Below are 26,974 nucleotides of genomic sequence, written 5' to 3' on the forward strand. Positions count from 1 at the left end.
AGAACTGGAGAATCAAGAATCAAGAATCTCAGAGATCCACAGCTTAGTACACAGACTTCCTGAGAAAAACAGACAGATGCTCCATTTGCTCATGAATCACTTGGCAAAGTATGTGTGCTGGCTTTAATAAACTCTTGCCTTTTTGTTTACTGACCTCAGAGTGGAAAAATGGACTAACCATTTAAGAGTAAGGGCACTCTTCCTGCTCCCTGCATTTGGTTGAAAACCATATTCTGAAATGGCAGTTCCCTTCATTGTCAGGAAATGTGATGAACTTAGTGGCCTACCAGATGTTAATCATGCCTTAAATGAATGTGTACCATAAGAATTTACGTCTTATTTAAATTTCCATTCCATGATGTTATTAGATCACTTGGCTGCTTATGAAGGCTATAACTTTAGCTTATGGGCTCTTCACTAGGAGAAGAAAGGTTTTTTTTTTTCTTAATACCAAAGCTGAGCATCCCTAATTAAGAAAATCCTTGACTTGCCATTTGCTCAACCTTTTCAGAGTCTTCGCACAGTGTATTTGTGGTATTAGGCACTTGTTTTGTGACAGGCATGTGAGGTCAATATCTATTCCTTGTTTTGGAACATGTTGCTCCTGCAAGGAAGTTAAGGTACAGGAGATTCATGAGCAAGGTTAAACAGTGAGAGAAAATAGACCTTGAGTTATATGCTGCTGTGCAGTGTGGAAAGGAGTTGCTCTGCATCAGTTGTAAGGCAGTTGCAAAGTACATCACACTTGTGTAGCATTTATTTGATGTTTATGGGTAATAGGTGAAAAAATCCTCTTCTGGCAGGCCATTAAGGAAAGAAACAAAAAAGGGAAAGATGTATGGGCATGGGGAGCTCTCCTTTTCTCATTTTTAAGAGGCCAAATGAGAGGTAATGTCAGCAATAAATGATGGGGCTCTAATTTGGTGGATCGGGGATGTGATCGTTCATATTTTCCTCCTAGCACACATTGCTGTACAAGAGCTACTATTAGCAATGAAGGGAAGACCATGGTCATCCATGTTGTTTCTCCCTCTACAGGTGAAACTGCTAAATCCGTGGGAGGGAAGGGTTTAATCTCACTTCACCTTCTGAGCCTGGGTTAAACAACTCTCCCCTTAAGGCTTAAAATGTAAGGGAGACATTCATGCGTCTTTGATGTCACGTCTAGTTGGGCTGCACGAATGCACATTTTGGCAAATTTATAAATAGTACTGTAGTCTAGACTGATCTAAAGTCAGGGTTTTTAGAATGAGGAATCCAGACTTAAATGTTAGATAATATGTGGACAATTTCATGGAACTACTTAATTTAACTCTTACACAGCATTTTCCATACAGCTGCAGCTTATGCCTCTAGTATGAATGAAACTGATTTCAAGGATGTTTATTATGGTGTCTGTAACAATGAGTAGAAAAGAAATCTAGCTTGTGTAACATTTAGTGATGCAGCCACTCCCATTGCATGTTACTGCTCCATATCCCACTGTTATATTCATGGTTTTTGTTTTTTTACAGGCGTTTATATTTGTGCCACGGGGGTGGTAGACACATGGGTCATCGTAGCAAAACAGTTCTGCGTGACTCATGGAAATTACTTCCCCTGCTTATAACTGCCAAAACCCTCCTTTGCTTAGCATTTGAAGGGAAAAACATCTGGAATGACCAAGCAGCTTTATGTTTCTGTTACAGGAGGTGTCTTGTCTTGTCCTCTCCATATTAGAGGGCTCTGGAACAGCACATAGATAACAATATAGAGAGGCAGTGAGCAAACTTTGAAATGTGCTTTAAAAAGACAGAATCCAGATGTTGTCTTTTATTTTATGTTTGTGTCATTTCATGCAGTTTACAGTGAGCTTTCAAAAACTGAAATTTGGCTTTAGATATAAGGGTGGGGGATGGAATCTTTGGATGCTTTCATGTTTAAAAGAATATGGAATACTGGCTCATTTCAACATCCAAGCCTTTTGCTGGAGTGTTGTAATGTTACATTTGTAAGAAAAAGAAAATTAAAAAACGAGATAAAGGGGTTTTTTATTTATGGGGAGGGGCGAGTGCAGAACCCTAGACAACTGATTGACTTTTGTGTACTTCCTATAGGGCACTGATTGGCCATTGTGGGAGCAGCATATTGGACAAGAAAGGCCTTTAACCAGATCCAACATGAGTTGGTTTGCGTTCCTAATCCCAAGCTACATGACTGCTCTTTTAAATTGACTACATCCCCTTTTCCCAACACAATTTTATTATTTGCTGTTTGCTCAACTTCAACTGAGTGACCCTATGAATGGACACTGGTCATCAGTTGACCTGCCCAGGTCCTGCAGACTCAGGACTGTGGCCTCCTTGATTGCGTCTATCCACCTGTAATGCACTCTTCCTCTTTTGCTACTGCCTTCCACTTTGCCAAACATTATCATTTTTTCCATTGAGTCAAGTTGCCTCATGATATATCCAAAGTATGACATCCTCAGTTTAGTTATTTTTGGCCTCTAATGTGAGTTCAGCCCTGAGTGCTCTAGGACACACTCATTTGTATTTTTAGTAGTCCAGAGTATAAGTAAAACTTTACTACAGCACTATATTTCAAATGAGTTGATTCTCCACCTGTCAGCTTTCTTCACTGTCCAGTTTCATGCACCTAATTTTTAGACATGAGAATCACCTGCCACAGAGCCTTCAATTTATTGGGATTCATTTTAATTTATCCATCTTGGTCAAACTTTCTATCGACTCCTGATGCTAGTCTAGAACCTGCATAGTCTTACTTGAATCAGTTGACATGTCAGACAAGATAGAACCTTATGAAACCCACAGATACTATAGAATTCAGCAGAACCCAGGAGCAACACCATCATATATCTGCTTTCAACTCTTACCCCACATTCCAGCAAAATATAGTGATTGAGGTTGTCCAGTGCTGTTGAGGTATCAAGGAGAATTAGCATGGTTGCATTCCATGTGTCTTTGTTTCAATAGGGATCATCTGTCAGAGGGGCCAAAACAAAAATTGGGCCCGGAATCAGTTGAATCAGATTCGTGTTTCTCCCCACAGCGTCTTGACTTGAACTGTCACAGCTAAGTATTTTGCCCCAAATGTTGATACTAGTAACTGGATTACTGGATACTATTATAACCTCCTGGTCTAAAGAGGGTTTCTTGAGCAGGGACTATTAAGCTTGCTCCTTAAGATGATCAGCAACATTTCTCTCTCAAATAAACCAGCTCTCAAATCTACCCAATCAGTCTTTTCAATCTTGCTCTTTGAAGACTCGCAAGGGTTAAAAATATAAGTGATTGATCAAACTTCAGGTAACAGTAACTAAAACTGAAATCCCATGAAACCAGACCAGAAGGCCATCTGGACACCACCCCTGAAGCTATATCCACAGTAATATCAGATTCAGCACATAAAGGTGGCATTACCAATAAATATTATTAATATTAATATCACCTGAGTCTCCCTTATCAAGAATTCTGAAATCCAAACTGTTTCAAAAACCAAAACTATTTCATGGATGACTGAGATAGTAACACCTTTGCTTTCTGATGGTTCATTATTAAAAGTATTGTATAATATTACCCTCAAGCTATGTTTATAAAGCATGTATGAAATTTTTGTTTAGACCTTGGTCCCATCTCCAAGAGATCTTATTATGTACACGTATACAAATACAGGTATTCCTAAATAAATAAATAATCCAAAACACTTTTGGTCCAAAACATTTCAAATAAGGGACACCTGACCTATATATTATGTTGCAGCTGGATGTGGGATCAATTCTTGATGCAAATGAGCCTGAATTTAAGAAGCTGGCATAGATATGTATCACAGAGGTTTCAGTATTTTTCACATTAAAGGTTTTATAAGGTCTCCATCAACTTTTTACTTAGGTAAAATGTCCACTCTTTGTTTTTCAGAGCTATAAAAGAATTCAATCTACAGGAAGAATAGGGATTCATCAGAATCAAAATATTAGAATAGAGATTAAAAATCATAAATAATGTTAACTTCTGCTCATCTTAAAGGCAATTTCCACTGCTGTTTTTAAACTGTGTGCACTAGTTTGCCTTTGAAGGTATTCTTCATAGACAAAAGGTAGACTTAACATGAGATGTAGTAGTTCTTATATAAGGACTGTTGGCAATGCGCACTGTGAGTAAGTGTTCAAGCCATTCACTTTTTATGTAAGTGCAGGGATGTCACATTTGTTTCTTGAAGGCCAAAAATCTTTGTTTCCTCCTAAACTAAATAGGACCAATTCTGTTTTGCAAAGTAGGTCACGGTGGTGTTGGATGGATGCCAGGCACTGAGCCTTGGGTACTTGAAGCTAGAGCTCTGGAATGTCTCATGACTACCATATGTGGGGATAGCATTGACTAGAATGAATAGATTTTTGTTATCTTCTGGGGTTTTTTTTTAATTCCATTGTTTCTTTGGCATTAGATGCAGTCATAGAGCAGATTGTAATTATCTCTTTAAAAAAGAAATAGAAACAATGTGTTACAGAAAAATAAATGTGCCTAGACAAAAATATGAAGCTTTTAAAATGTGTCTGTGTTATTATTTCTGAGTTTATTTATGCCCTTGATTGCTTAAGCATTTATTCCCCATCTAGTGAGATTTTTCAGTGAAGTTATAGTGATGTTAATACAATCCACCCGGTGAAATAAATGCCCTTTTTGCTTGTCAAAGTAAAGCCCTTTTCACTTGGCACTAAGTACAGCTAAGTAAAGCAAGATGGCTGTTGCCAACTTTATTGTTTTTCTAGGGAAATTGTCTGAATCTGTGGTAGGGAGGAAAATAAACTACCTGCAGTGATATAATGGTAATAGAAACAAAATTACATGTTTTGCTACATCAGACATAATAAGAAGAAACATTATTTCAGTCTGAATTTTCAAATGAATGTTCTTATATAAGTACCCCTGACTTACAAACAGTCTTATAAAATGTAGAGAAGTTCATTGTTACTGCCTTCAAGTTGGTCCTTTACAGCTTATTCAGTTCAATTCCATCAGTTAATGTAAGTCTACTTGCTTTCTAATTCCCACATCTAAATACTTCTTTGCTTTCTAGATGTTCACAGACTCTCTGTTTAATGATCTGATTCTAGAGCAGATCATTAAACAGAGAGTCTGTGAACATCTAGAAAGCAATGCCATAATCACAAAAAGTCAACATGGGTTTCAGAGAAAGAAGTCATGCCAGACAAACCTGATCTCTTTTTTGATAAAATTACCAGCTTGTTAGATGAAGGGAATGCTGTGGATATAGTATATCTTGATTTCAGTAAGGCCTTTGACAAAGTTCCCCATGACATTCTTGCAAACAAGCTTGTAAAATGTGGGCTAGACAAGGCAACTGTTACATGGATTTGTAATTGGTTGACTAGCTGAATCCAAAGGGTGCTCAACAATGGCTCCTTTTCATCCTGGAGAGAAGTGACCAGTGGGGTCCCACAGGGTTCTGTCCTGGGCCCTGTGCTATTCAACAACTTTATCAATGATTTGGAGGACAAAATTGGGGGCATACTTATCAAATTTGCAGATGACACCAAACTAGGAGTAGCTAATGCCCCAGAGGACAGGATTAAAATTCAAGATGACCCGAATAGACTAGAAAACTGGGCCAAAGCTAACAAAATGAAATTCAAGACGGAGAAATGTAAGGTACTACACTTAGGACAGAAAAATGAAATGCACAGATATAGGATGCGGGACACCTGGCTGAATGAAACTACATGTGAAAGGGATCTTGGAGTCCAAGCAGACCACAAGTTGAACATGAGTGAACAGTGCGACCCAGCAGCTAAAAAGGCCAATGCAATTTTAGGCTGCATCAATAAAAGTATAGTGTCTAGACCAAGGGAAGTAATCGTGCCACTATATTCTGCTGTGGTCAGGCCCCACCTGGAATATTGTGTCCAGTTCTGGGCACCACAATTTAAAAAAGATGTGGAGAAACTGGAGCATGTCTAAAGGAGAACGACTAAAATGGTGAAGGGTCTGGAAGCCATGCCCTACGAGGAATGACTTTGGGAACTGGGGATGTTTAGCCTGGAGAAGAGAAGGTTAAGAGGTGATATGATAGTCCTGTGTAAATATTTGAAGGGATGTCATATTGAGGAGGGAGCTGACTTGTTTTCTGCTGCTCCAGAGACTAGGACCCGGAACAATGGATACAAACTACATCAAAAGAGATTCCACCTCAACATTAGGAAGAACTTCCTGACAGTGAGGGCTGTTTGACAGTGGAACAAACTCCCTCGGAATGTAGTGGAATCTCCCTCCTTGGAGGTCTTTAAACAGAGGCTGAATGGCCATCTGTGGGGTATGCTTTGAGTGAGATTTCCTGCATGGCAGAGGGTTGGACTGGATGGCCCTTGTGGTCTCTTCCAACTCTATTATTCTGTGATTCTAATAAATACAGAATTTTTCTTTACAGACCTAATATAAATGCATTTGTGATAGGAGATGAAGAAGAAAGTGAGGAGTAACAAACATTGGAGAGCCAGTAAAGTGTAGACATTTGAGTGTTGGAAAGGACTCTGGGAAACGAGGTTTGAAATCTCCACTTGGCTCTGGAAACCCACCGGGTGACTTTCATCAAGTCACACTCTCAGCCTCAGAGGAGGGCAAATGCAAATCCTCTCTGAACAAATCTTGCCAACAAAACCCCATGCTAGACTCACCTTATGGTCTTTGTAAGCTGGAAATGACTTGAAGTCACAACAGCTCCTCTGTTCCATTGGCAGGTGACTTTCATTTGAATCATGACTGATGCATCTCAGAAGCTTTTGATCCCACTAATGGTGGTGTCCTTCTGGAATTACTGGCTGGCATAGGCTATAGACTAGAGCGGGGGAGATGGAAAGGGGTTAGGGCTGTTTTTGTGGTCCCCAATGTGTCCAGTTTATTTGCCTCTAAATGCACTTGGGATGGAGCACTTTTGTGATGTGTTTGAGTCCATTTAAGGTCCCTGGGAGGCCTTTTTTCCCCTAACAGAAGGTGACCCAAGAGTTAAGAGCTTGGTCATTTCCTATTGTTACCACACACACCCCTAAAAAACCTCCAACTTTAGCACCTGAGGAGACAAAAACATGTTGGAATTTCCACCCACTCCTCTTTTACAGAAGGGCACGAGGGGGTAGAGTGCTCCTAAATCTTCTGGGAGGTACTAATGCAGTTCCTACCCCCTGATAGTTGCTCTACAGGCTTAGATGTGTCATCCTATGGAGGCTTCAGTCCTATAGGGTTAGGCATTTTCTTGGTGCTGGGCAAATATCTCTTGATCCCTTACAACCAAATTTATGTTCTGAAAGGTTATTCTCTTTCTTGTGTTTTGTTCAGCTGCCTACATCTGATATACCAGTTACATTTCCTTCCTGCAAAAGGCAAATCTGGTCATGGCTATATATGCCGAAGTCATACCCAGGTTACATGCTGGTTTGACTTTTTTGAAACTGGAAACACTTTAAAATCCAATTGATTTTCAATAAATAAATTGAACCATTGGGTACCCAGAATTTATTTTAACTTCCAAAGCTTTATACAGCTTCTCATCTCCTTATCTGTAGAGCTCTTGTTTAATAGCAGGTCATTCTCATTCAAATTCATGGTTTCTTTTCTTTGCAAGTCCTAACAGTTTAATGTTGAACATCAGAAGCAAGTGAACATTAAAACTATACACATTGTGTGCTGAAAAATTAGGTGTTCCACAGAGTTTTGCCAGAACAGCTTTACATGATTCAAAAGTTTGTATAATCTTCACTGATAGATGTTGTTCCAAGAACATACTCTATATTACTTTATACAGCATGATTTCTCTTCATAATTATTTGTATTCCTGGCAGAGTTCTGTATAACTCAATGTAGGCAAGCCCAATTTTAAAAAATCATATTGTATTATTTGAATCCCTTATTCTCTTGGATTAATACAACTGTGATGGCCTTCAAATTCATCTTTATTGCATTGTGATGCAGCCCTCTATTTTAAACCCTTTCAGTACTCACTGAAGTTGTTTTTAAAATAATTTTTTAAAATTAGGCCTTTTATAGATGAGCAAGATAAAGTCTCATGTACAGTGATAGCACTGTAATTCCACTTTAACTGCCATGGTTCTGTCTTTTGGAATCCTGGGTGGCAGAACACATGTGCTTCATGAATGACATCCCAAGTTTAATTATTTCTTGGGGCTCTTCCACACTGCATCTTTGTAGTGGCATGATTCCACTTTAACTGTCTTGACTGCATCCTGTGGAATCCTGGGATCTGTGGTTTGTCCAGAGGCACTAGAGGAGCTCCCTGGGTGAGAATTGTGAATGCTCTTCCTATACTGCCAGTCCCAGGACTCCATAAAATGCAACTAAGACTTTTAAAGTGGGATCATGGTGCAATAACTGTGTAGCCTAAAAGGCCCTCTGGTTTTTGTAATGTAGTTAGTCCTAGTATGTAGACTTTTAAAATGTGAATAACCAGTACGTGGGGTGGGAGGATCTATACCTGGTCCCTGGCATGGCAGTTACGGGGGCTCTAATCCTTTGCCCCATACTGTAGCCATAATCTGATTTAGGTGCATCACATGAGACCTTCCCTTTGTATGAAATATAGAATGTTTGGATTCTCTCAATATGCATCAGGACTGCAACAGGGGATAATCTCACCTCTCAACCTCAGTTCCGATTTGGACCAGAGTCCCCTTCACCAACCTCTCTTAAAAATCTGCTTGCTAACTGTGTGATAATTGTCATGTCTAATTTCACCTTTCACTTTTATTGGGTGAACCAAAAAGCACAAAACAGACATCACAAGCTTTCAAAGCTTCACTGGTTTCTTCATCAGGCAAAGGGGTTAAAAATCATGCCTTTGCCTGATGGAAGAAGGCAGTGGAGCTCAGAAAGCTTGCATCATACATTTTGTGCATTTTGGTTATCCAATAAAGGTATTGCTGTTTCATGGATTTTGGATGTTATTGTACTTTGCTGTGTAGCCAACATGGCTACTACCCCTGTATATGTTCATCTTTCACTGTTGGTGATAGGTGTTACCGTATATACTCAACTATAAGTCGAAAAATTTATGCCCCAAAATGAACTCCAAAATCCTGGGTAGACTTATTGAAGGGTCAATGAGTTAATGCTAATAAATTTTGTGAAAGAAGAAGTGCCCACCTTCCTCTGTAGCCTTGTAATGGCTCCCAGTTTGAAGCCCCGGCTCCAGCCTCCGTTTGTTTTGGAGAGGCTGCAGCCAAGCTCCCAGCTTCTCCATTCCCCATTGGCCAGGCAGGGAGGAGGAGAAGGAGCTTTCCATTCAGCCGGGCCGGGAGGACTACAGAGAGAGCTGTGGAGGAGGAAGGCAGAGAGGCAGAGCCTGGTAGGACTCTCTCTGGAGGGAGAAGGAAGGAAGGAAGGGTTTCCCCAGGGTTTGGCCAGGTTTCTTCCGGGAGGGCTTGCCATTGCATCCTCTGAGGGTGAGAGAGAAGGACTTTCCCTAGGGCTTTGCAAAGAGAGGGGTTGCCATTGCCACCCTGAGGCTGAGAGAGTGTGATTTAGCCCAGTGGGGTATTTTAATGTCCAAGCAACAGATCAAACCCTGGTCCTTCTCTACCACTGCTTCCTAATGTCCCTTAATTCTATTATTATCTGAGAGAGTTTGCTTCCTCAGATGCATTTGGTCTCAGAGGTGCTCCAAAATCTACATGTCCCTTAATTCTATTATTATTATTATTATTATTATTATTATTATTATTATTATCTGAGAGAGTCTGCTTCCTCGGATACATTTGGTCTCAGAGGTGCTCCAAAATCTACATGTCCCTTAATTCTATTATTATTATTATTAACTGAAAGAGTCTGCTTCCTCAGATGCATTTAGTCTCAGAGGTGCAACAAGATCTCTATGACGTAAAGATTTATATTAATGTTTTTTAATATATATTAATTTTTTTGCTTTTAGTTGGTTGTGTCCTCCATTTTTTAATGTCCTATATTTTGGGCTAAATTTTGTCCTACAATTTGCCCTACATTTTATCATACCCTACGTACAGCCAGACCTAACAAGCTGCTGCTGACTTGCTGAGGAAAGGAACACACAGAAAGTATGCCCTGGCTTGTACCCCGTTTTGCCTGGAAGTCCTGGGGGTGAGAAGGAGAGAGAGAGAAAGGTTTGTCCTCCATTTCTGCTAGCTATGAGCCTTGGAGTCCTGGGGGTGAAAAGCAGAGACAGAAAGGCCTGTCCTCTATTTCTTCAAGCCCTGAACCTTGGAGTGCTGGGGGTGACAAGCAGAGAGACAGTGGGGTCTGTCCTCCTTTTCGCAAGCCATGTGTCTTGGAGATGCTTTCGGTAAGGGGAAGAGTGTGTGTGTGTGTGTTCACGTGCATGCAGAGGTTTGTTTCCCCTTTTCCATGCTGAGACTGATGCTTGGGAGAGGTCCAGAGAGTGAGATATAGGGAGGGAAGTGGTGCTTTGTTTTCTCCCCCCCCCCCCTTTAGATCTTTTGTAACATCCTCCAGTGTTTGCCCCTCGACTTATCCACGGGTCATATCAAAATCCATGATTTTGGATCCAAAAACTGCCCTCGACTTATATAAGGTCGACTTATACATGAGTATATACGGTAAGTCCAACTGCTGCTAGTTTTGAGTCATTTTAACACATGCTGGGTTGAAGAGTGTGGCTGTTTGATATGTATCCCTCTCTTTGTGTATGTATCTGTATAAATTCCTTTTTACTCATACCCCTCTTTCTTTTTCTTTTTCTTTCTTTTTTACCACTGTCACCAACTGTATTGAAATGTAGAAGGAAAGCACCTTTGAGAAAGGGCTGGTTTGTTTATCTAATTCACTTAAGCAAACCACACTCTTTCTGCTTCAAAGAAGACAATGCCAAACCTTTCCTGAACAAATCTTGCCAAGAAACCCTGCAGTAGGTTTGCATTAGGGTCTCCATAAGTCAAAAACGACTTGAGGGCACACAACAGCAACTGCAAGTTATAAATAAATATACATTTATATGTTACAGAAAAGAGTTAACATGAATCTCTTGTGCAGGTTTTTACCTTCTTGTTTAGAATGGTTCCTAACTACTACAGAAAACACGGAGTAATTTCACATGACTCAGTTATACATTATGATTCCATGTTAAGTGCCATAGTTCCATTCTGGGGAATCCTGAGATTTGCAGATTTGCAGGGAGGAAATCCTCAGCCAGGAAGCTCCTTTGGTGCCTCTGACCAAACCACAGACTTCAATGCTCCATAACGGTGCAGCCGTGGCAGTTGATGTAGAATCACAATGCTATAAAGAGATAATAGAAATCAGTCATATCATATGCCTGTCAATGAGGTATTGTGTCATAGGTTGTGCTTCAGCTTTCTGTTTTCTTTTGCCTTGCCCAGTTGGCTAGCCTGCCACAGGCCCTTTGGCGACAACAAATAAATCACATAACGTGGCTTTAAAAAGATCATCACCTCCCTCACTTGTTTCCTGCCTTGTGTTTCCATTGAATCTACAGACAAGTAAAAATCAAGAAGCTATTTTCTGTAGCTTTATCAGACACAGACTGCTGAAATGGTATCAGATGCACAGATGTACCATTGTGGGTCTTTCATTTTCACATTTCTTGAAAGCACAGCAACCTTTTTACCATAGTGGCAGAATACCAAGACTGCTTGGGAGCAGTTTATCATGTTCCAAGCTTAAATACTAGAAGATGAACACCTTAACTCTCTCCTCCAATTCCTGCAATTGATTGTTTTCTCCACCCCTTAAAAACGTTATCTCCTGCCCAATGAGTTGATGCTTCTTGACATAGCCCTCCTGACTCCCCCTCTTGTTGTCACTGTTTATGTTGCTGTTTGGTTGATCTGTGTCTCCAGGAAACGGTTTAAATCCCATATTGTCTGGAAATTTCCACTGAAATCCAGTCTTTAAAAGCTTCCACACTTATTCTCTAGGCTTTGTTGCATAAACATTGCCTTCTCCGCCTCCTCAAAGGCTTTGGCCTTGCATGGGAAAAACATGTATATACTTCTGATCAGAAACTATTCTCTCTATTCTCCCCCCTGAACTAATACTTCCAATTCTTTGGTGTGCCAGTAAAATAGATTTTGCTTGCTGATTTGTTCCTGCATAAGGGAAGCCATCAATAAAAGACTCGAATTATTCCGTTCTTACTCCATTCTTGGGATGAGTGTATTGCATTTTCTAGGAACTATACATGGGCTTTTGCATTGCATTGGATTTTTCTTAATTGAAATGGGTTTACTGAGGTAGTACTATTGTTTGGTGGACAGAGTGTGACTTGAGGGCACATAGCAACAACAACTGTGAACACAGGGTCTGTGAACAAAGTGGCTAGGGCTGGGATGTATATTTATATCCCATTTCATACCCTTGAGGGGTGTTTGTTGCGATATTCGGTGTGACCAAGGTCTTGATCATTTTCTCAGGACTCCGGAATGACTGATGGATTTAGCTCCAGAGTGGCAAAACTTTGATTAGACAATCCCTGCATGGTCAAGCCACAAGGGTGAATAGGAACATGGCATGAAGTGAGGTGAATGCTGTGGTCTCTCATTGCTTTGTGATGGGACTCCCTTTGTTTCCATTGCAAGAGGAAATGCAAAAGCCTTGGGCTCGGTGCTCAGCAAATCCATTTCATTGAATCTAGGGCCCAGTCATGTCACAAATCAATGTGACTCCTACATGTGTAACTTCCTAGTTTCTGCAGGTTATCATGACCTGTCAAAACATACCCAGTGCTAGATATTTATTATGAAACCTAATATCCAGAGGTAGGGATGTAGGGTAAGGTAACACACACACATGCATACACTTTGGATACCAAAATCCACAGATGACGGTCAAGTCCCATTATATACAATAGTGTAGTAAAATGGGTCAAATATTGATCAGAATGGAGAGTGCAGTCAAATGGCTGATGAAACTGTTGGACTACATGGAAATGGACAAACTCACCTGTCTAATTAAAGGCCACAATTGGCAGAAATCGAAAAAGATATGGGAGCCATTAATTACATGTGTTAAAACAGAAGTTAAACTAACCAACTTCTATTGGTAAAATTAGATTAATAGATAAGATACATGAAATATAATGTTGGTTTAAATGAAAAAACACCAAAATATTACGGTAGAAAGAAGCAAAGAAAATATACATATTGAATAAGGGGGGAAATGGCAAGCAGTTCAGTCAGAGAAGTACTCTTCTATTTTCTTCTTCTTTTGTATTAATTAATATTTAATAGTGCAATATAGTCAATATGGCTCTCCTAGGAAGTCAGTATGTGTGTCAATGAATCTGTTTTATGTCAAGATTGTAAATGTTTTATTTTGTATTGTTATTGTCATTGTCATTGTTTTTAATCAATAAAAATTATAAAAAAAGAATGGAGAGTGCAGTCAAGAAATCAGAAGACTAGAAATGGGAGGGGCAACTATGAAAGAACTGGACAAGATCCTAAAGTGCAAAGATATAACTGAGCACTAAAGTTAGAATCATTCAAGCCATTGTACTCCCCATCACCATGTATGGTTGTGACAGCTGGATGGTGAACAACATGGATAAGAAGAAAATCAACTCATTTGAGATGAGAATAGTGCTGAGGATATCATGGATAGCAAAAAAGACAAATAAATAGGTCCTAGAACAGATCAAGCCTAACCTCCCCCAGGAAGCCAGGATGACTAAACTGAGATTGTCATACTTTGACCACATCATGAGAAGGCATGGTTCATTAGAAAACACAATGATGCCTTGAAAAGTAGAGGGCAGTAGAAAGAGAGGAAGACGACATGTCAGATGGTTAGACACAATCAGGGAGACCATGGGCCTGAGCCTTTAGGATCTGAGCAGAACAGTAGAAGACAGGATCAGAGATGTCTCATCCACAGGGCCACCGAGGTCAAGTGAACAACAAAGTAAAATTGTGTCCTTTATATAAAATAAAAGCAAGGTTGGCTTTGGGGGTTTTTGTTATCCCCAAACTTTCAAGTTGTAGTTTGTTGAATCCATGGTTCCAGAACCCATGGAGGGCTGATTGCATAAGCAAAACTAGAAAAACAAGACATTTGGGATTATTTCGAAGGATATATGATCAGTTAGTATGGAGCTGAGCTAGTCCAGCCCTTACTGAATCCAAAAATGATAAAATAGGAGGCAAGAATCATTAACAGAAAAATTACTCAAACTGTACGAGATGACGACAAAGTCAGTTAGTGTAATATAACGTAATAGTGAAAGCTTTCCCTCAAATCTAGTCATTCCTTTGTTTCTGGTTTAGTGCATAAGGCATGACAATTTTATGAAGGGTTTTTCTGAATTGTCCTGGGTTTCTGTGGGTTTTGGTTTCTATCAGCAGTTAAATTAGGGGCAGTGGTTAGAATAGCACAGTGCCAATTACCCCAAATGTTTGTATAGCCAAGCCATTTGTCTTGATTGGTTTTGTTTAACATCAACCACTCTAGCTGACATTTGAAGCCCAGGCATTTCAGAATGGCTGAGCCAATTTTGCTTCTATTTTTGAAATGTTCAAGCTACTATTATTTTCTGAAGCTTTCTTTTTGCTCTACAGTTTTCCGGGAGGAGGTTGCTTGAGACCATGAATGGGAACCATACAACACTCCAGCTGCTGCTGAATTGCAACTCCCAACATTCCTCACAGTTTGTTATGACAAATGGGGATAATGGGAGTTGCAGTCCAACACCTGGAAGATTGCTTAACTCCTACCTTTCTGTAGACAGATGCCACTTCCATACTTTTGTTTTCCTAAATCAACATAAAAGCATTGAGTGATTCTTTTCATACTTAACTACTCCCTGCCTCTTTCAATAGCTTGCCTTTTTATTTATATATTATTTTGTTAACATGTTTATATACTGCCTAATAAGACAAAATCTCAAGGTGATGTATAAATAAAATGAATATAAACTATTTTTTCTTTCTTTATTTAATATGTTTCTGTATCATTTCCCAGCCCACAAAGGCTCCCAAGGTGATAGACAAATAAAAGTGAATAAAACAGTACACAGATAAAAGCATTTTTAAAATGTTTTTTGGTGGGGTTTTCAGACCATGTGGCTGTAATGTGGAAGAGTTAATTCCTGATGTTTTACCAGCATCTGTGGCTGGTGTCCTCAAAGAATTTCTCTGAAGATGCCAGCCACAGATGCTGGCGAAACATCAGGAATAAACTCTTCCACAACATGTCCACATAGCCTGAAAATCCGACTGGAAAAGCCTTCGACTTTACATTTTTAACATGCTCTCTAAAACCTTTAAAGCAGTCTAAAAACAGTCCTAAAACATCACATCAAAATAATAAAAGTAATTTACATAGACTAAAAGCATATTCAACAAGTTGATAAATTAAAAACCAAGTTAAGAAGGTTAAAACAATTTATAATAATCCATAAGCATTTTGGAATGAATCAGTTAGGCACCAAAGGGTTAGCAAACAGCTATGTTTTTACTTGGTGCCTAAATAAAGGCAGCGCTGGCTGTAATTGGGCCTCCAAGCAGTGGTGTCACTGTGGGAGGGGGGGATGCAGTGGTGTGGCCCACACCAGGTGACACCCATCCAGGCTGTTGAGTAGATTTTTACAGGCTGCTACTTAATTTGATTTTCTTTTAAATACTCTCTGTTGGTCTTGTTAATTTAACACTTCTTGCAATGTGACACTGTATTTGTATGTACAGCTATTATTGTATGTTGACCTCCCATCATCTCTGGTGTTACTAGGGGAGTAATATCTGCATATAAGATTATTAAGCTTTTAAATGTAGTTAGAACTTTTCCAATGAAATTTTGTTTAACTAACGAGATTGACGTAGTGTTTCTTCAGAATTTTTATGGCATTATTTAAGTTGTTAATGAAGCAACTATGCTCAAGAACCATCCAATTTTACAATGGCAAGCTGGTTCTCAACCTGCCCCGCCCCTCTGTGATTTTTGCAAAACTACATCTTGATTTTAGTTCTCAGAGTAAGATAATTACATGAGATCACAAGACTCATATCACATACTCAAGAGTAGCTCCAGTGGTATGAATTGCATTAAGGGACTGATGAGGTTAACAAGTTCAGTAATTGAGCCTTTCCCAACCTATTTCTGAAAACAATAAAGGATATGTATTACTGATGCCAGCCATTTTCTTTATATCTATACAGTCTGATACTTGTTTAAGTATTTACATCATTTTTTGGTAAACACTAAAAAGATAAAAATAAAATAAGTACCCCGAGAAGATAATTTCTGACAGCTTTTTCTGCTTCTTTGCAAAACACCTTTTTGTCTCAAAGACACATCTATTCAAAGATTATGGGGAACTGAAATTCCAATCAGTAATATAATGTAAATGCAAACAGCAATTTAAAATGAATGTAATTGTCGCAAGTACCCTGCCTTCCTAATTTGAAAATCCCAGAATTGCATAGGTAGCAGTTAAAGTAGAATTATAGCACTGTAACTGTGAAGTTCTTGTGGAGTAATACAGTTGGCTCTCCATATCCATGGATTTTTTATCCCTGGGTTCAAGCATCCATGGCTTTAAAATATATATATGGATGATGCTCAAGTCCCAATAAAATACTATGGATAGTAAAATGGTGCTATTTATATGAAATGGTAAAATCAAGGTTTGGGGAATTGTGTGTGTGTGTGTGTGTGTGTGTGTGTGTATTCCCCCAAACCTTGATTTTACCATTTTATATAATTGGCACCATTTTACTATCCGTAGTATTTTATTGGGACTTGAGCATCATCCATGGATTTTGCAGGGTGACCACATGCCCTCCTTTTCCAGGGCATGTCCTACATTTCAGCTTTCTGTCCAGGAGGAATTCCAAAACGTGCTCAATTCTGAGCATTACTAAGAAGCAAGAATTGATCTTTATATGAGTGTTCTGAGCTTTTATTTAGGAATGTCCTCCTTTTTTCTCTTGAATGTCCTATTTTGTGGTGCCTTTTCCTCCACAATACACAGATAAAAGCATTTAAAAATTTTTTTTTGCAATTAGGACATCCGGTTACCCTGGAACTTTGGTATCCATGGAGGGTCCGGGAACCAAATCCCAGTGGATACCAAGGGCCCACTGTATTGGTTATATGGGCTAATATGATCACTGTTTAGGTTTGTATGATCACAGATGGAACAGATGTGCTTCTCTGCAGTTTTTACAAGGTCCACTTTGTAGAAGCTGTGCAATGATGTAATCAATGATTAAGGAGCAGATTTTTAGAAGCCTAATATGCTCCCTGAAAGGACTCCCTGTCCATTTTGGCTCCCTTTTTCAGTGCTCTTGCCTTTTATATATAAATACAGGAACCGCTTGCATGTATCTGTTCTACTTCTGCCTAAGCTTTTTGTGGAGAAAACAAATACTATCTGCTGAAAATTGCCTGATTCCAGGAATTTTAACTGCATTCCAGATTGTTAGTTTAGTTTAGTGTAATTTACATCTTCAGGAACAAAAAAAAACCTTATAATCAGAAAGTATGTCTAGTCTTTCAGTGTTTTCTCCCATTTATAAAATAGTGCCTTTTTTTAAAGCAAGCGTATTTATTTCAGCAATTACTAGCCCACTGCTAAAGAGCTACCATTCCTGGAAGCTTTGGGAAATTAGCTGACCTATAAAAGCTTCATGAACAGCTTGTTCTCGTAGTGATTTATGTTGAAAGAAACACCAATATAATGGTCCTCTATATTCTCAAAATTAATAAAGGTATTTTTTGTGGTGTTTTCGGGCTATGTGGCCATGTTCTAGAAGAGTTTTTTCCTGATGCCACAGGAAGTGGATGCAAGCTATAGGAAAAGAGGTTCCACCTCAACATTAGGAGGAACTTCCTGACAGTAAGGGCTGTTTGACAGTGGAACAAACTCCCTTGGAGTGTAGTGGAGTCTCCTTCCTTGGATGTCTTTAAACAAAGGCTGGTTGGCCATCTGTCAGGGATGCTTTGATTGAGGTTTCCTGCATGGCAGGGGGTTGGACTGGATGGACCTTGCGGTCTCTTCCAACTCTATGATTCTATGTGCCTGTTCTAGCTGTTGCTGCAAAAGTTGAAACTTGCTCTAACAAACCCCCTTTCCCTTTGAAGGTTCTGTCAGTTAGCCAAGCAAATTGTTCATTCTTCCGTATTCTATATCTGTACATGAGTACAAAGTATTAACGTGAGAAGCAGCCTTCAGACTATTTCTAGACAAAAAATATGATATGAACAAGAGTAATAAAGCCATGGTTGCTTGAATTTTGCAGAGCTTTCTGTAACTCAAGATTTATGTAGTTATGCATTGCAAATTGTAGAGTGTGTTCTAGTTAGCTATTTAACATCGCACTGTATTTGATGCTAAAGTGTGTATATGTTGTGGAAGCAACTTTGGGTCCTGGCCTGGAAGAAAAGTGGCATATAAATAAAGTAAGTAAGTATGTAAATAACAATCTCTGTAGCTCATAATTATGTGTATTATTTCTAATTAGTGATACATGGTCCTCTAGAAATAAATGGTTCTCTAGAAATCAATTTTCCCAATTCTCATCCAACTAAATTTACTTAACTGCCAGACTTGCTATCTAATTTTTGGATTTACAAAAGGAGATGTTACAGAATATCAAATGTAAACTTTTTTTCTTTTTATCCTGGACTGTGCTCACTTGTATGTTTGCATGCTTTCTTGATATAGGGAAACCATATAATGCATATGGTTACACTTTTCCAGGGAAGTAATTACTGTATTCTAGGACATTGGTTCCCAAACTATGCACCCTTGTGCCTCAGGGTGCCTGTCACAATGAGACTAAACTACTTTCCCCTCTTTTCTCTGGTGGCAGCACAATGGGTCTTTTTGATCCCACCCCTGCTACCAATTATGTGAAGATGGGTCTTTTGGATCCCACCAATTCTTCACTGCGAGACTCAAACCCAGAGCTCTCTTAGGTGTCTCCTGCACTATAACTCTCTTTAGATGCCTGCTCTCTGGGATTTGAATTTTTCCTCAGCTTGGCACCAACTATTCTTTGACAGCCACACACTCACTATCTAATGTGTTCCAAACTTATCTCAATGCCGGTAGAGTTTTTAATGTGATTCTGAAATCACTTCAGACAGCTGCTTGTTGAAAGAAAGTAATAAATTTATTTACAAGGAAACATGTCTGGTCTTTGTGCTCATGGGGAGCAGGAGCAATTGTTGTGAAAAGTAGCAGCTGTTAAACTGCAGCAATGTTTTTATTCTATTTCAACAAAAGAAAAGGGAAAATTGGCCTTTTGCAAAGGGAGCTTGGGGTAGTGATGGTAAGGCTCAGTTTTCCAGTCCTCCTCCTCTTCCTTTTCTCCACACTAGTCCCTCTATGCAGAGGTAATTGGGATGTGTGCATGTTGTGTTGAATTCCATTCAATACTTCTACATAGATGGGCTAGGGAAGAGGAGAGGATTTGTAGACCTCTTGCAATATAAACCCAAAGTTACCGCTTTGCAATACAGTTGGCCTTCTGTATCCACATATTCAACCACAGCTTGAAAATATTTTTTTAAAATATACATTCCAAAAAGCAAACCTTGATTTTGTCATTTTATATGAGGACATCATTTTACTATGCCACTGTATTGAAAAGGACCTGAGCATCCACAGATTTTTGTATCCATGGGGGGTCCTGGAACCAAATCTCAGCGGATACCAAGGGCCCATTGTACAACCTCTCACTTGCTCTCCCAGGCTGCTGAAGATGATGGGACTAAGAGAGTATAAATGCCTTTGTGGTTTACAGTCTTAAGAGAATTCACTTACAGTATTATACTTTTCTGTTGTGTCACCTTTGAGAAGAATATTAAATGCCATAATTGCTGAGAATCTGTATAGTGTGCTATTTGAGAAAGACAAGAAGGGAGGAGCAGTGCCATATATCAGATGGCTTATCCATCTTTGTTCTATGTATATAGTACCAATTGATGTAGCAATCATTGCTGTGATTCATTCAGTGCCTCCTGTAACATTGTAAAATCTATAATATTAGTAGCAAATAAAAAGTTTTTTAAAAATGAATTTTCTGTAAATAGTTGAGAGGGCTTAATTTTTGTGTGCCTGTCCTTTTCTTTATTAGTTACCTGTCTCATCTTCCCTACAGTAAGCTCAAGACAGTGTATATAGTTCTTCTCCCCTTCCCTCCCCATACTCCCCCCAAGCACTGCTGTGAGATAGGTCAGTGGGAACTTGAGGTCAGTGGGAACTTGTGGTTAGACCTCTCTAATTGTCCAATTACTTTTAAAGGAACATCCTAATGTGATCTCTGAACTGAAGAAATATGCAAGATAGTTTTTTATATCTATACTATTCAATGATGCATCCTTAGTGTTATATTTCTACATTTCTTAGGGGTAGCTATTTGTAACCTAATTAAGTTTCAGAATTCGGATTGGATTTACATGAATGGTTTTTAATTGCCTCTTTGGCTTTCCGAGAACTCTCTTTTCTGAACTGGTCCTCCACCCGTTCTCCCTTGGAATAGTAGAACACCTTAAACCAAATATTGTACTGTTCTGTATGTCAGTAAAGACGAGAATAGATGGTAGTGTTTGTTTTGTGTGCTGCTGCTGTTACCTGTACATGTCATGTTCTCATCTATTTTCCCAGAAAGAGTCTACTGAAAGACATCTGCTCCTCTTATACAAGTGCCCTTTTCCTGGTGGCAAGGATGTAATGGTGACTCAAAGCAATTATATACCCACATGGTTGTTTGCCATTGATATGAATAGAGTAGTCCTTTGGTGAAGTAGGGAACAAGAGCTGCTTCTTAGTACATGCAATTTCCACTTGCCTACTTTTTAATAGGAAATATAACCACTTCCTAAACTAGAGGAACTTGGAAAGAGATTTCCTGTGATGGAGAAAGCAATAACAGATGAATTGTGAAGTCACCCGGCTTTATAGAAGTTACTGGTTTTCTAGGTTTTCATAGGGTTCACATACTGACATTCACATTGTTCAGTCTTCTAAGATTCTCAATTGAATTATCTAGAATATATTTTATCTCATGATGTTGTACAGAAGGGAAACAATCACTGTAAATGTGTCAGTGGTTTTTTTTGTTTGTTTGTTTCAATAGCATCGTCTTAACAGGTATTATTGTTGTTTTGGAAGCATGCCATAACTAATATATAACACTGAATAATTATTACATGGATTGTCAACCACATGATATGTTCATGTATTAGGACTCCATCTTCCTAGTACTTAATGGCATGGTAACTTTCCATGCAACACTTCACCACATTAAGTATATTTCTGTGTGTGTTTTTACATGTGGCTATAACATATATGTCAGGTGACAGGAAAGATCCTATCACAATTTATTGCAAGCTCCATAGATGCCAGGCTTTACAACAGCCCTGGTAGATCTGTGGGCCATAGACTTGCCTTTGGATCATTCTGTGTCAGACCTGCATTGAAAAACCTTTCTTCAACCCTTTTGAAGTTGTTAATGTTACCTACTCTATTTACATTTCCCTTTATTGATGGAAGTAGGAAGGGCTGTCTTTTGGAGGGATAAAATGGAAAAAGGCAGGAGGGACAGGAATCTAGCAGCATCTATAAGACTAACTAATTTATTTCAGCATGAGCTTTCAGTCCAATTCTTGAGATGCACTAATAGAGTGCTTTTTGTAAGGATGATTCTACTAGGGCTGTTGTAAAGCCTGGCATCTATGGAGCTTGGAATAAATTGTAAATCATATCACAGATTAGCCTCTACAGTAAGAAAAAATTTGTTAGACTATTCATTTGGGTCCTAAATAACCCAAGAGCACCAGATCCCATCTGATCTTGAAAGCTAAGCATAGTCAGACCTGGTTTCAGAGGAAGGAACTGGCAAAACTACCTCTGAATATTCCTTGCCTTAAAAAATTCCTTGCCTTAAAAATCCTATAAACTTCATGGGGTAGCCATAAATTGACAGGTGACTTGAAGTATATACACACACATTCATTTTATTGGTTTAAGTACTATAGTACAGAGATACTGCCCACATAAAGACATGTCTTCACCAAGCTAACTAGAGCTTAGGAAAAATACATTTTAGCACTACAGCTCTCAGAATCTCCCAACCACATTTTCTCCCAAGGCCTGAACCTAATTCTTAAAAAAAGAAGTTAGAAATTGGTTGTTAATCCTCAGTAGACTGGATGGCCCTTGTGGTCTCTTCCAACTCTATGATTCTATGATTTTATGAGCGTTGGGCCTTTTCTCCCTCTTTAATAAAACAGGTGCCAAGATCAGAAGAGGACAATCATAATATCATATGTGAATAATTTAAAGCTACAGCAGAGCATTTATGGTACAATAAACCCTCCGATATGCATGTTAGAGTTGGCAAGAAATTACATTCTGAGTAATATCTCCTCTTCCCTGGAATGGATCTCACTACAACCAGGTTTAGCCCGGTTGAAATGAAGATCTTAACTTCAAGAAATCAAATAAAACTATATTAAGTTCCACTTTTTAGTGGTCCTGTTGTATAGATTTATAAATGCTGAAATTCATTATATTTTACTGAATGAGTTTTAATATAGATGAAATGTTTAAATATTTTAAATGTCATGAATTTAGCATTTATAAAGAGAGCTTGCTTAGCAGCAGCAACTTCCCCTGGTTAACTGAAATGGCATGAAAAAATGCATGGTACAATTTAGTTCATTAATAATTATTCCACAGTCTCTCTCTACATATGTTTTTCTGAACTTTCTTACAAGATATAAAGAGATGGTACAGAGATGGAGGCTTATTCCTGCATAAATATATCCTACTCAGTAGGTATGGTAAGAAGGAGTCTAACCTAGGTACATCTCTCCCAAGATATAGATTGCTAAGTACAGGTACTTCTTTTTAAAAAATGAGACTCCTGTGTGCAATATTCTACATGAATTTTCAAGTAGTTGGCTCCTGGGGTGTGCAGTGAGCCCAGTCATCTCTGTTCAGAAGATCTCTTTTGTGAACAAAGTCATTTATACTTCTCTTCCCACATGTGCTGCTTATTCTCAGTGCAATAGGTTGGTGCCCTTTCTTGCCACTGTCCATTAGCCATGCTGGGTTGGGATGGTGGAAGTTGGATCCATGCATCTTCTGTAGGGACACATTTGCTCTGTTCCTCCTTAATATAGATTTTCATTTCTCTTATGAGACTGTATGTATGAAAGAAGATAAGGCACAGTTTAGTTCATTAATAATTACAGTTCATTAATAATCAACAGTCTCTGTCTACATACATTTTTCTAAACTTCCTTACAAAACATAAAGAGCAGGGTGCAGAGATGTAGCTTTCTTTTAAAATGGGCTAATGTACAAACTAAAAAATGTTGCCATTTTACTTATGGGAAATGCATACATAATGACACCTTTGGTGTCTGTTTGGCTTTAGGGTCTCACAAACTCTTACTACTCCTTTTTCATATATATACCTATTTTTTATTTATTTACATCTGCTTGTGTCTTCGATCTACAATTTCATCGTAACTCTCACCCTTTGGAACAATTACTTTCATTTTAGGAAGACAGGAAATAGCACTTTTGAGCCTCAGTCCTTCATGCATGGGAGGTTTTATTTTGCCAACACTAATAGAAACAGAACTGGGGCTGTATTCATTTGAGACATTTTTTCCTCTTGCTGAAATCCATAGGCATTGTGTGGTGCAGATTATTTGTGATGTCAAAGGAAATTGCCTGTTGCACCACTGACCTTAGTCAGAGGCATGCATTAAATTAACATCTTGTTCCATCAGAATCCTATCTGGTCACAATAAAGCTGTTATCATCTCACAGACTTGACTACTCAAAAGAGAACATTTTTTCCAATGCATCTCTTTCTCTAAAGCACTGAACGCTTGCTGTTGCTCCACTGTATTTATCAGTACAGTACCAGCTAAAATCAACTTTTGAAGCTCCACTGGCTTCTTAATCCAGCAAAGGTGTTAAAAATCACCTTTGAAAGCTTGCAACATATATATTGTGCATTTTGGTTGGCCCAATAAAGATATACAGTCATCCCTCCATATTTGCGGATTTGATTATTCACGGATTTCATTGATATGTTCTCTCTAGGACTGTCTAGGTCCTCCAGTGCAACTCTGTGGTCAACTTTAACTAAATGTTGCACTGAAAGACCATTTGTAGCTACTCCAGTGCCATTCTATGGTAAGTGTATGTTGGACATTGACCACAGAGTTGCACTGGAGGACCTAGAGATTTCTAAAGAGGTGTCCTCTCAGGTAAAAATAGTGTTTTTGTTATTTGCGGTTTTTCCATATTCACGAGGGTCTTGTTCCCCTAACCCTAGCGAATATGAAGGGACAACTGTACTGTATATACCCATGTATAAGCCTAAAGTAGTTTTCAGTGCATGAATACATAGCCCACCATGAATCTGCTCCTAAGACTTATTTCCTTTTTTGCTTAAATGGGCTAACACGGTTAGCTTTCTGAAATTTCTTATAGATTAGTAATGTGCCACGAAAAGTTGGGACTCAGTATATGGTTTATGTTTGGTATTTTGCCTCTTTTACTGTACATATATAAGTGAAAGAGGAGGTGGTTAGGGGAACAGGATTGTAGTCTAATTGAGTCCCTGTGAAGCTCATTATGGATTGAGTCTGGGAAGGAATTATTGTAGTACAGAGTATGGCAAAGCAGTAGAAATCACCGTCCATATTGTAAGATTTGAAATAAATCTTAGAAATTCTCCAACTTAAATTAGAAACAGAGTAGGAGATGGACAATCAAAAACACACAGCAATAATCAAACAAAATATGGGCATCTGTGCTTTCTTGAGCACTTTGATTTTCAGTAGAAAACTAAAACATTGTGGAATAACTCTTATTTCTCTTTTTTATATAAATAAATCCTATTATTATTATTATTATTATTATTATTATTTTACTGGCTACGTTATTGAGAAATTTGGGGAATAGCTTATATTTATGGCTTATTAGCTGAATTATTGAGAAAAACCATATAGTAGAAATGCTGCTTTGTTGTACTGTTCCACACTGTTGAACATTGCAGGACATCAGATAATATATAAATGTTTAGTAGGATTTTGCTCAAAGAGAAATGGGCTACCGTGGAGCTTTGCTAGTTTCTTATCTTCTGCCTTTTCTTTATTACAGTGTTGCGAAGAACCACAAACAGAATCTAATGACTGTTGCAAATCTGGGGGTTGTTTTCGGACCAACATTAATGCGACCACAAGAAGAAACAGTTGCTGCGATTATGGATATCAAATTCCAAAATATTGTGGTGGAGATCTTAATAGAAAACCATGAAAAGGTAACATTGTTGAGTTTGTACATTATCCCATTTTTTAAAAAAGCTACTAAATAAATGGGGCAGGGCCATCCGCAGATTCTCCAATCTGCAGATGGCAAGCCCTCCCCAACCGCATTAAATAAATAAAATCATTAGTAACACTGCAGCAAGTTGAAGCAAATTAAAAATGAGGCACAGCAAATGGCAAGAACCAAGGACCAAATGAAATTATTCTCCCTAAATGTCAAAATCTTAAAAGAGGAGGGGCTGGCTACTCTGTAAAAAGAATCTAATAGGGAGAGAAGGGCATGCCAGCAACATCAGGCCTACCTTGAAAAAGAAAAAGGCCCTCCCTCCATGCACCATCATTCAGAGGGAGAGAAGGGCAGGCCAGCTCCATTGGGCCTAGCCTGAAAAAGAAGAAGGCCCTTCCTTTATCCACCATCATCCAGAGGGAGAGAGGGGCAGACCAGCTCCATCGAGCCTAACCAGAGTAAAAAGAAGGGTCCTCCCTCCAGTCCATCTGCTTTGGTCTGGGCCTCAGAGGAAGAGAAAATCTGCTGGACTTTTCCCCTTCCCTACAGCCATTCCCTTCTCCTTTTGTATCTTGTCTGTTTAGATTGTAAGTGATGGCAGGGTATGTCTAATTAACAATTTGAAAGCTGCTCTGAGAGCCTTTTGGCTGAAGAATGGGGTATAAATACTCTAAATAAACAAATAAACAAATAAATACTCTTGATGCCGGTACAAAAAGCTATTTTATAGGCCCCCACCTCTATAAGCTCCTGGGTTTTTTTTAGCTTTTATTGTTTACAAAAAAGTAAAACACAATTACGTCACCATTCTACCTTAAAAACACAAGCTAAAATACAGATTTACAAAACTGAGGTCTCATTGAAAACTCCAAACCAAAATCTCCTGTGCTGCTGTGGTGGGATATGAGCATGAGAATTGGAGTTAATATATTCTATAAGAGGTAACCACTTTTCCTTGAACTGGTTGAATTCCTTGCCTCAGACGTGCTCCTGGCATCATCTGCAAGCTTCTCCGTTAACCATCCTTCCCAGAACTTTGTCCACCATTGATCCATGGACAGATTACCTGTTTTCCAGTTTCTGGCAATGATTAATCTAGCTATAGCAACTGAACAGGATATACAGTCATCCCTCCATATTTGCGGATTTGCTTATTCACGGATTTCATTAATATGTTCTCTCTAGGACTGTCTAGGTCCTCCAGTGCAACTCTGTGGTCAACTTTAACTAAAAGTTGCACTGAAAGACCATTTGTAGCTACTCCAGTGCCATTCTATGGTCAGTGTATGTTGGACATTGACCACAGAGTTGCACTAGAGGACCTAGAGATTCCTAGAGAGGTGTCCTCTCAGGTAAAAACAGTGTTTTTGTTATTTGCAGTTTTTCCCATATTCACGGGGGTCTTGTTCCCCTAACCCTAGCAAATATGGAGGGATAACTGTAATTTCTTTATGATGGAGAAATTTATTATCAAATTGAAATATTGATAAGAGAAGCAACTTCGAGCTCGGTTTAACCTTTTGCTTAGTGATGTCTGACATCAATTGAACAATCTGTGTCCAGAATTGTTGGACAATTGGGCACTCTAACCACATGTGTAGGTATGTACCTCTTGCCCCACAATCCCTCCAGC

The 26,974-nt window shown here is 38.8% G+C and overlaps 1 protein-coding gene across 8 annotated transcripts in view; it reads left to right on the forward strand.

Moving 5' to 3' along the window:
* ARHGAP26 (Rho GTPase activating protein 26) overlaps positions 1-26,974 on the forward strand; it is a 402,649-nt gene that overhangs the window by 262,420 nt on the left and 113,255 nt on the right. For all 8 annotated transcript variants that reach the window (XM_042450195.1, XM_042450199.1, XM_042450198.1 and 5 more), the window contains 2 exons: positions 3-108; positions 25,168-25,327. In XM_042450195.1, the coding sequence (XP_042306129.1) occupies positions 3-108; positions 25,168-25,327 (266 nt within the window). The remainder of the gene's footprint in view (positions 1-2; positions 109-25,167; positions 25,328-26,974) is intronic.

Source organism: Sceloporus undulatus, chromosome 2 (genome assembly GCF_019175285.1).
Source record: "Sceloporus undulatus isolate JIND9_A2432 ecotype Alabama chromosome 2, SceUnd_v1.1, whole genome shotgun sequence".
Lineage (NCBI taxonomy): Eukaryota > Metazoa > Chordata > Lepidosauria > Squamata > Phrynosomatidae > Sceloporus > Sceloporus undulatus.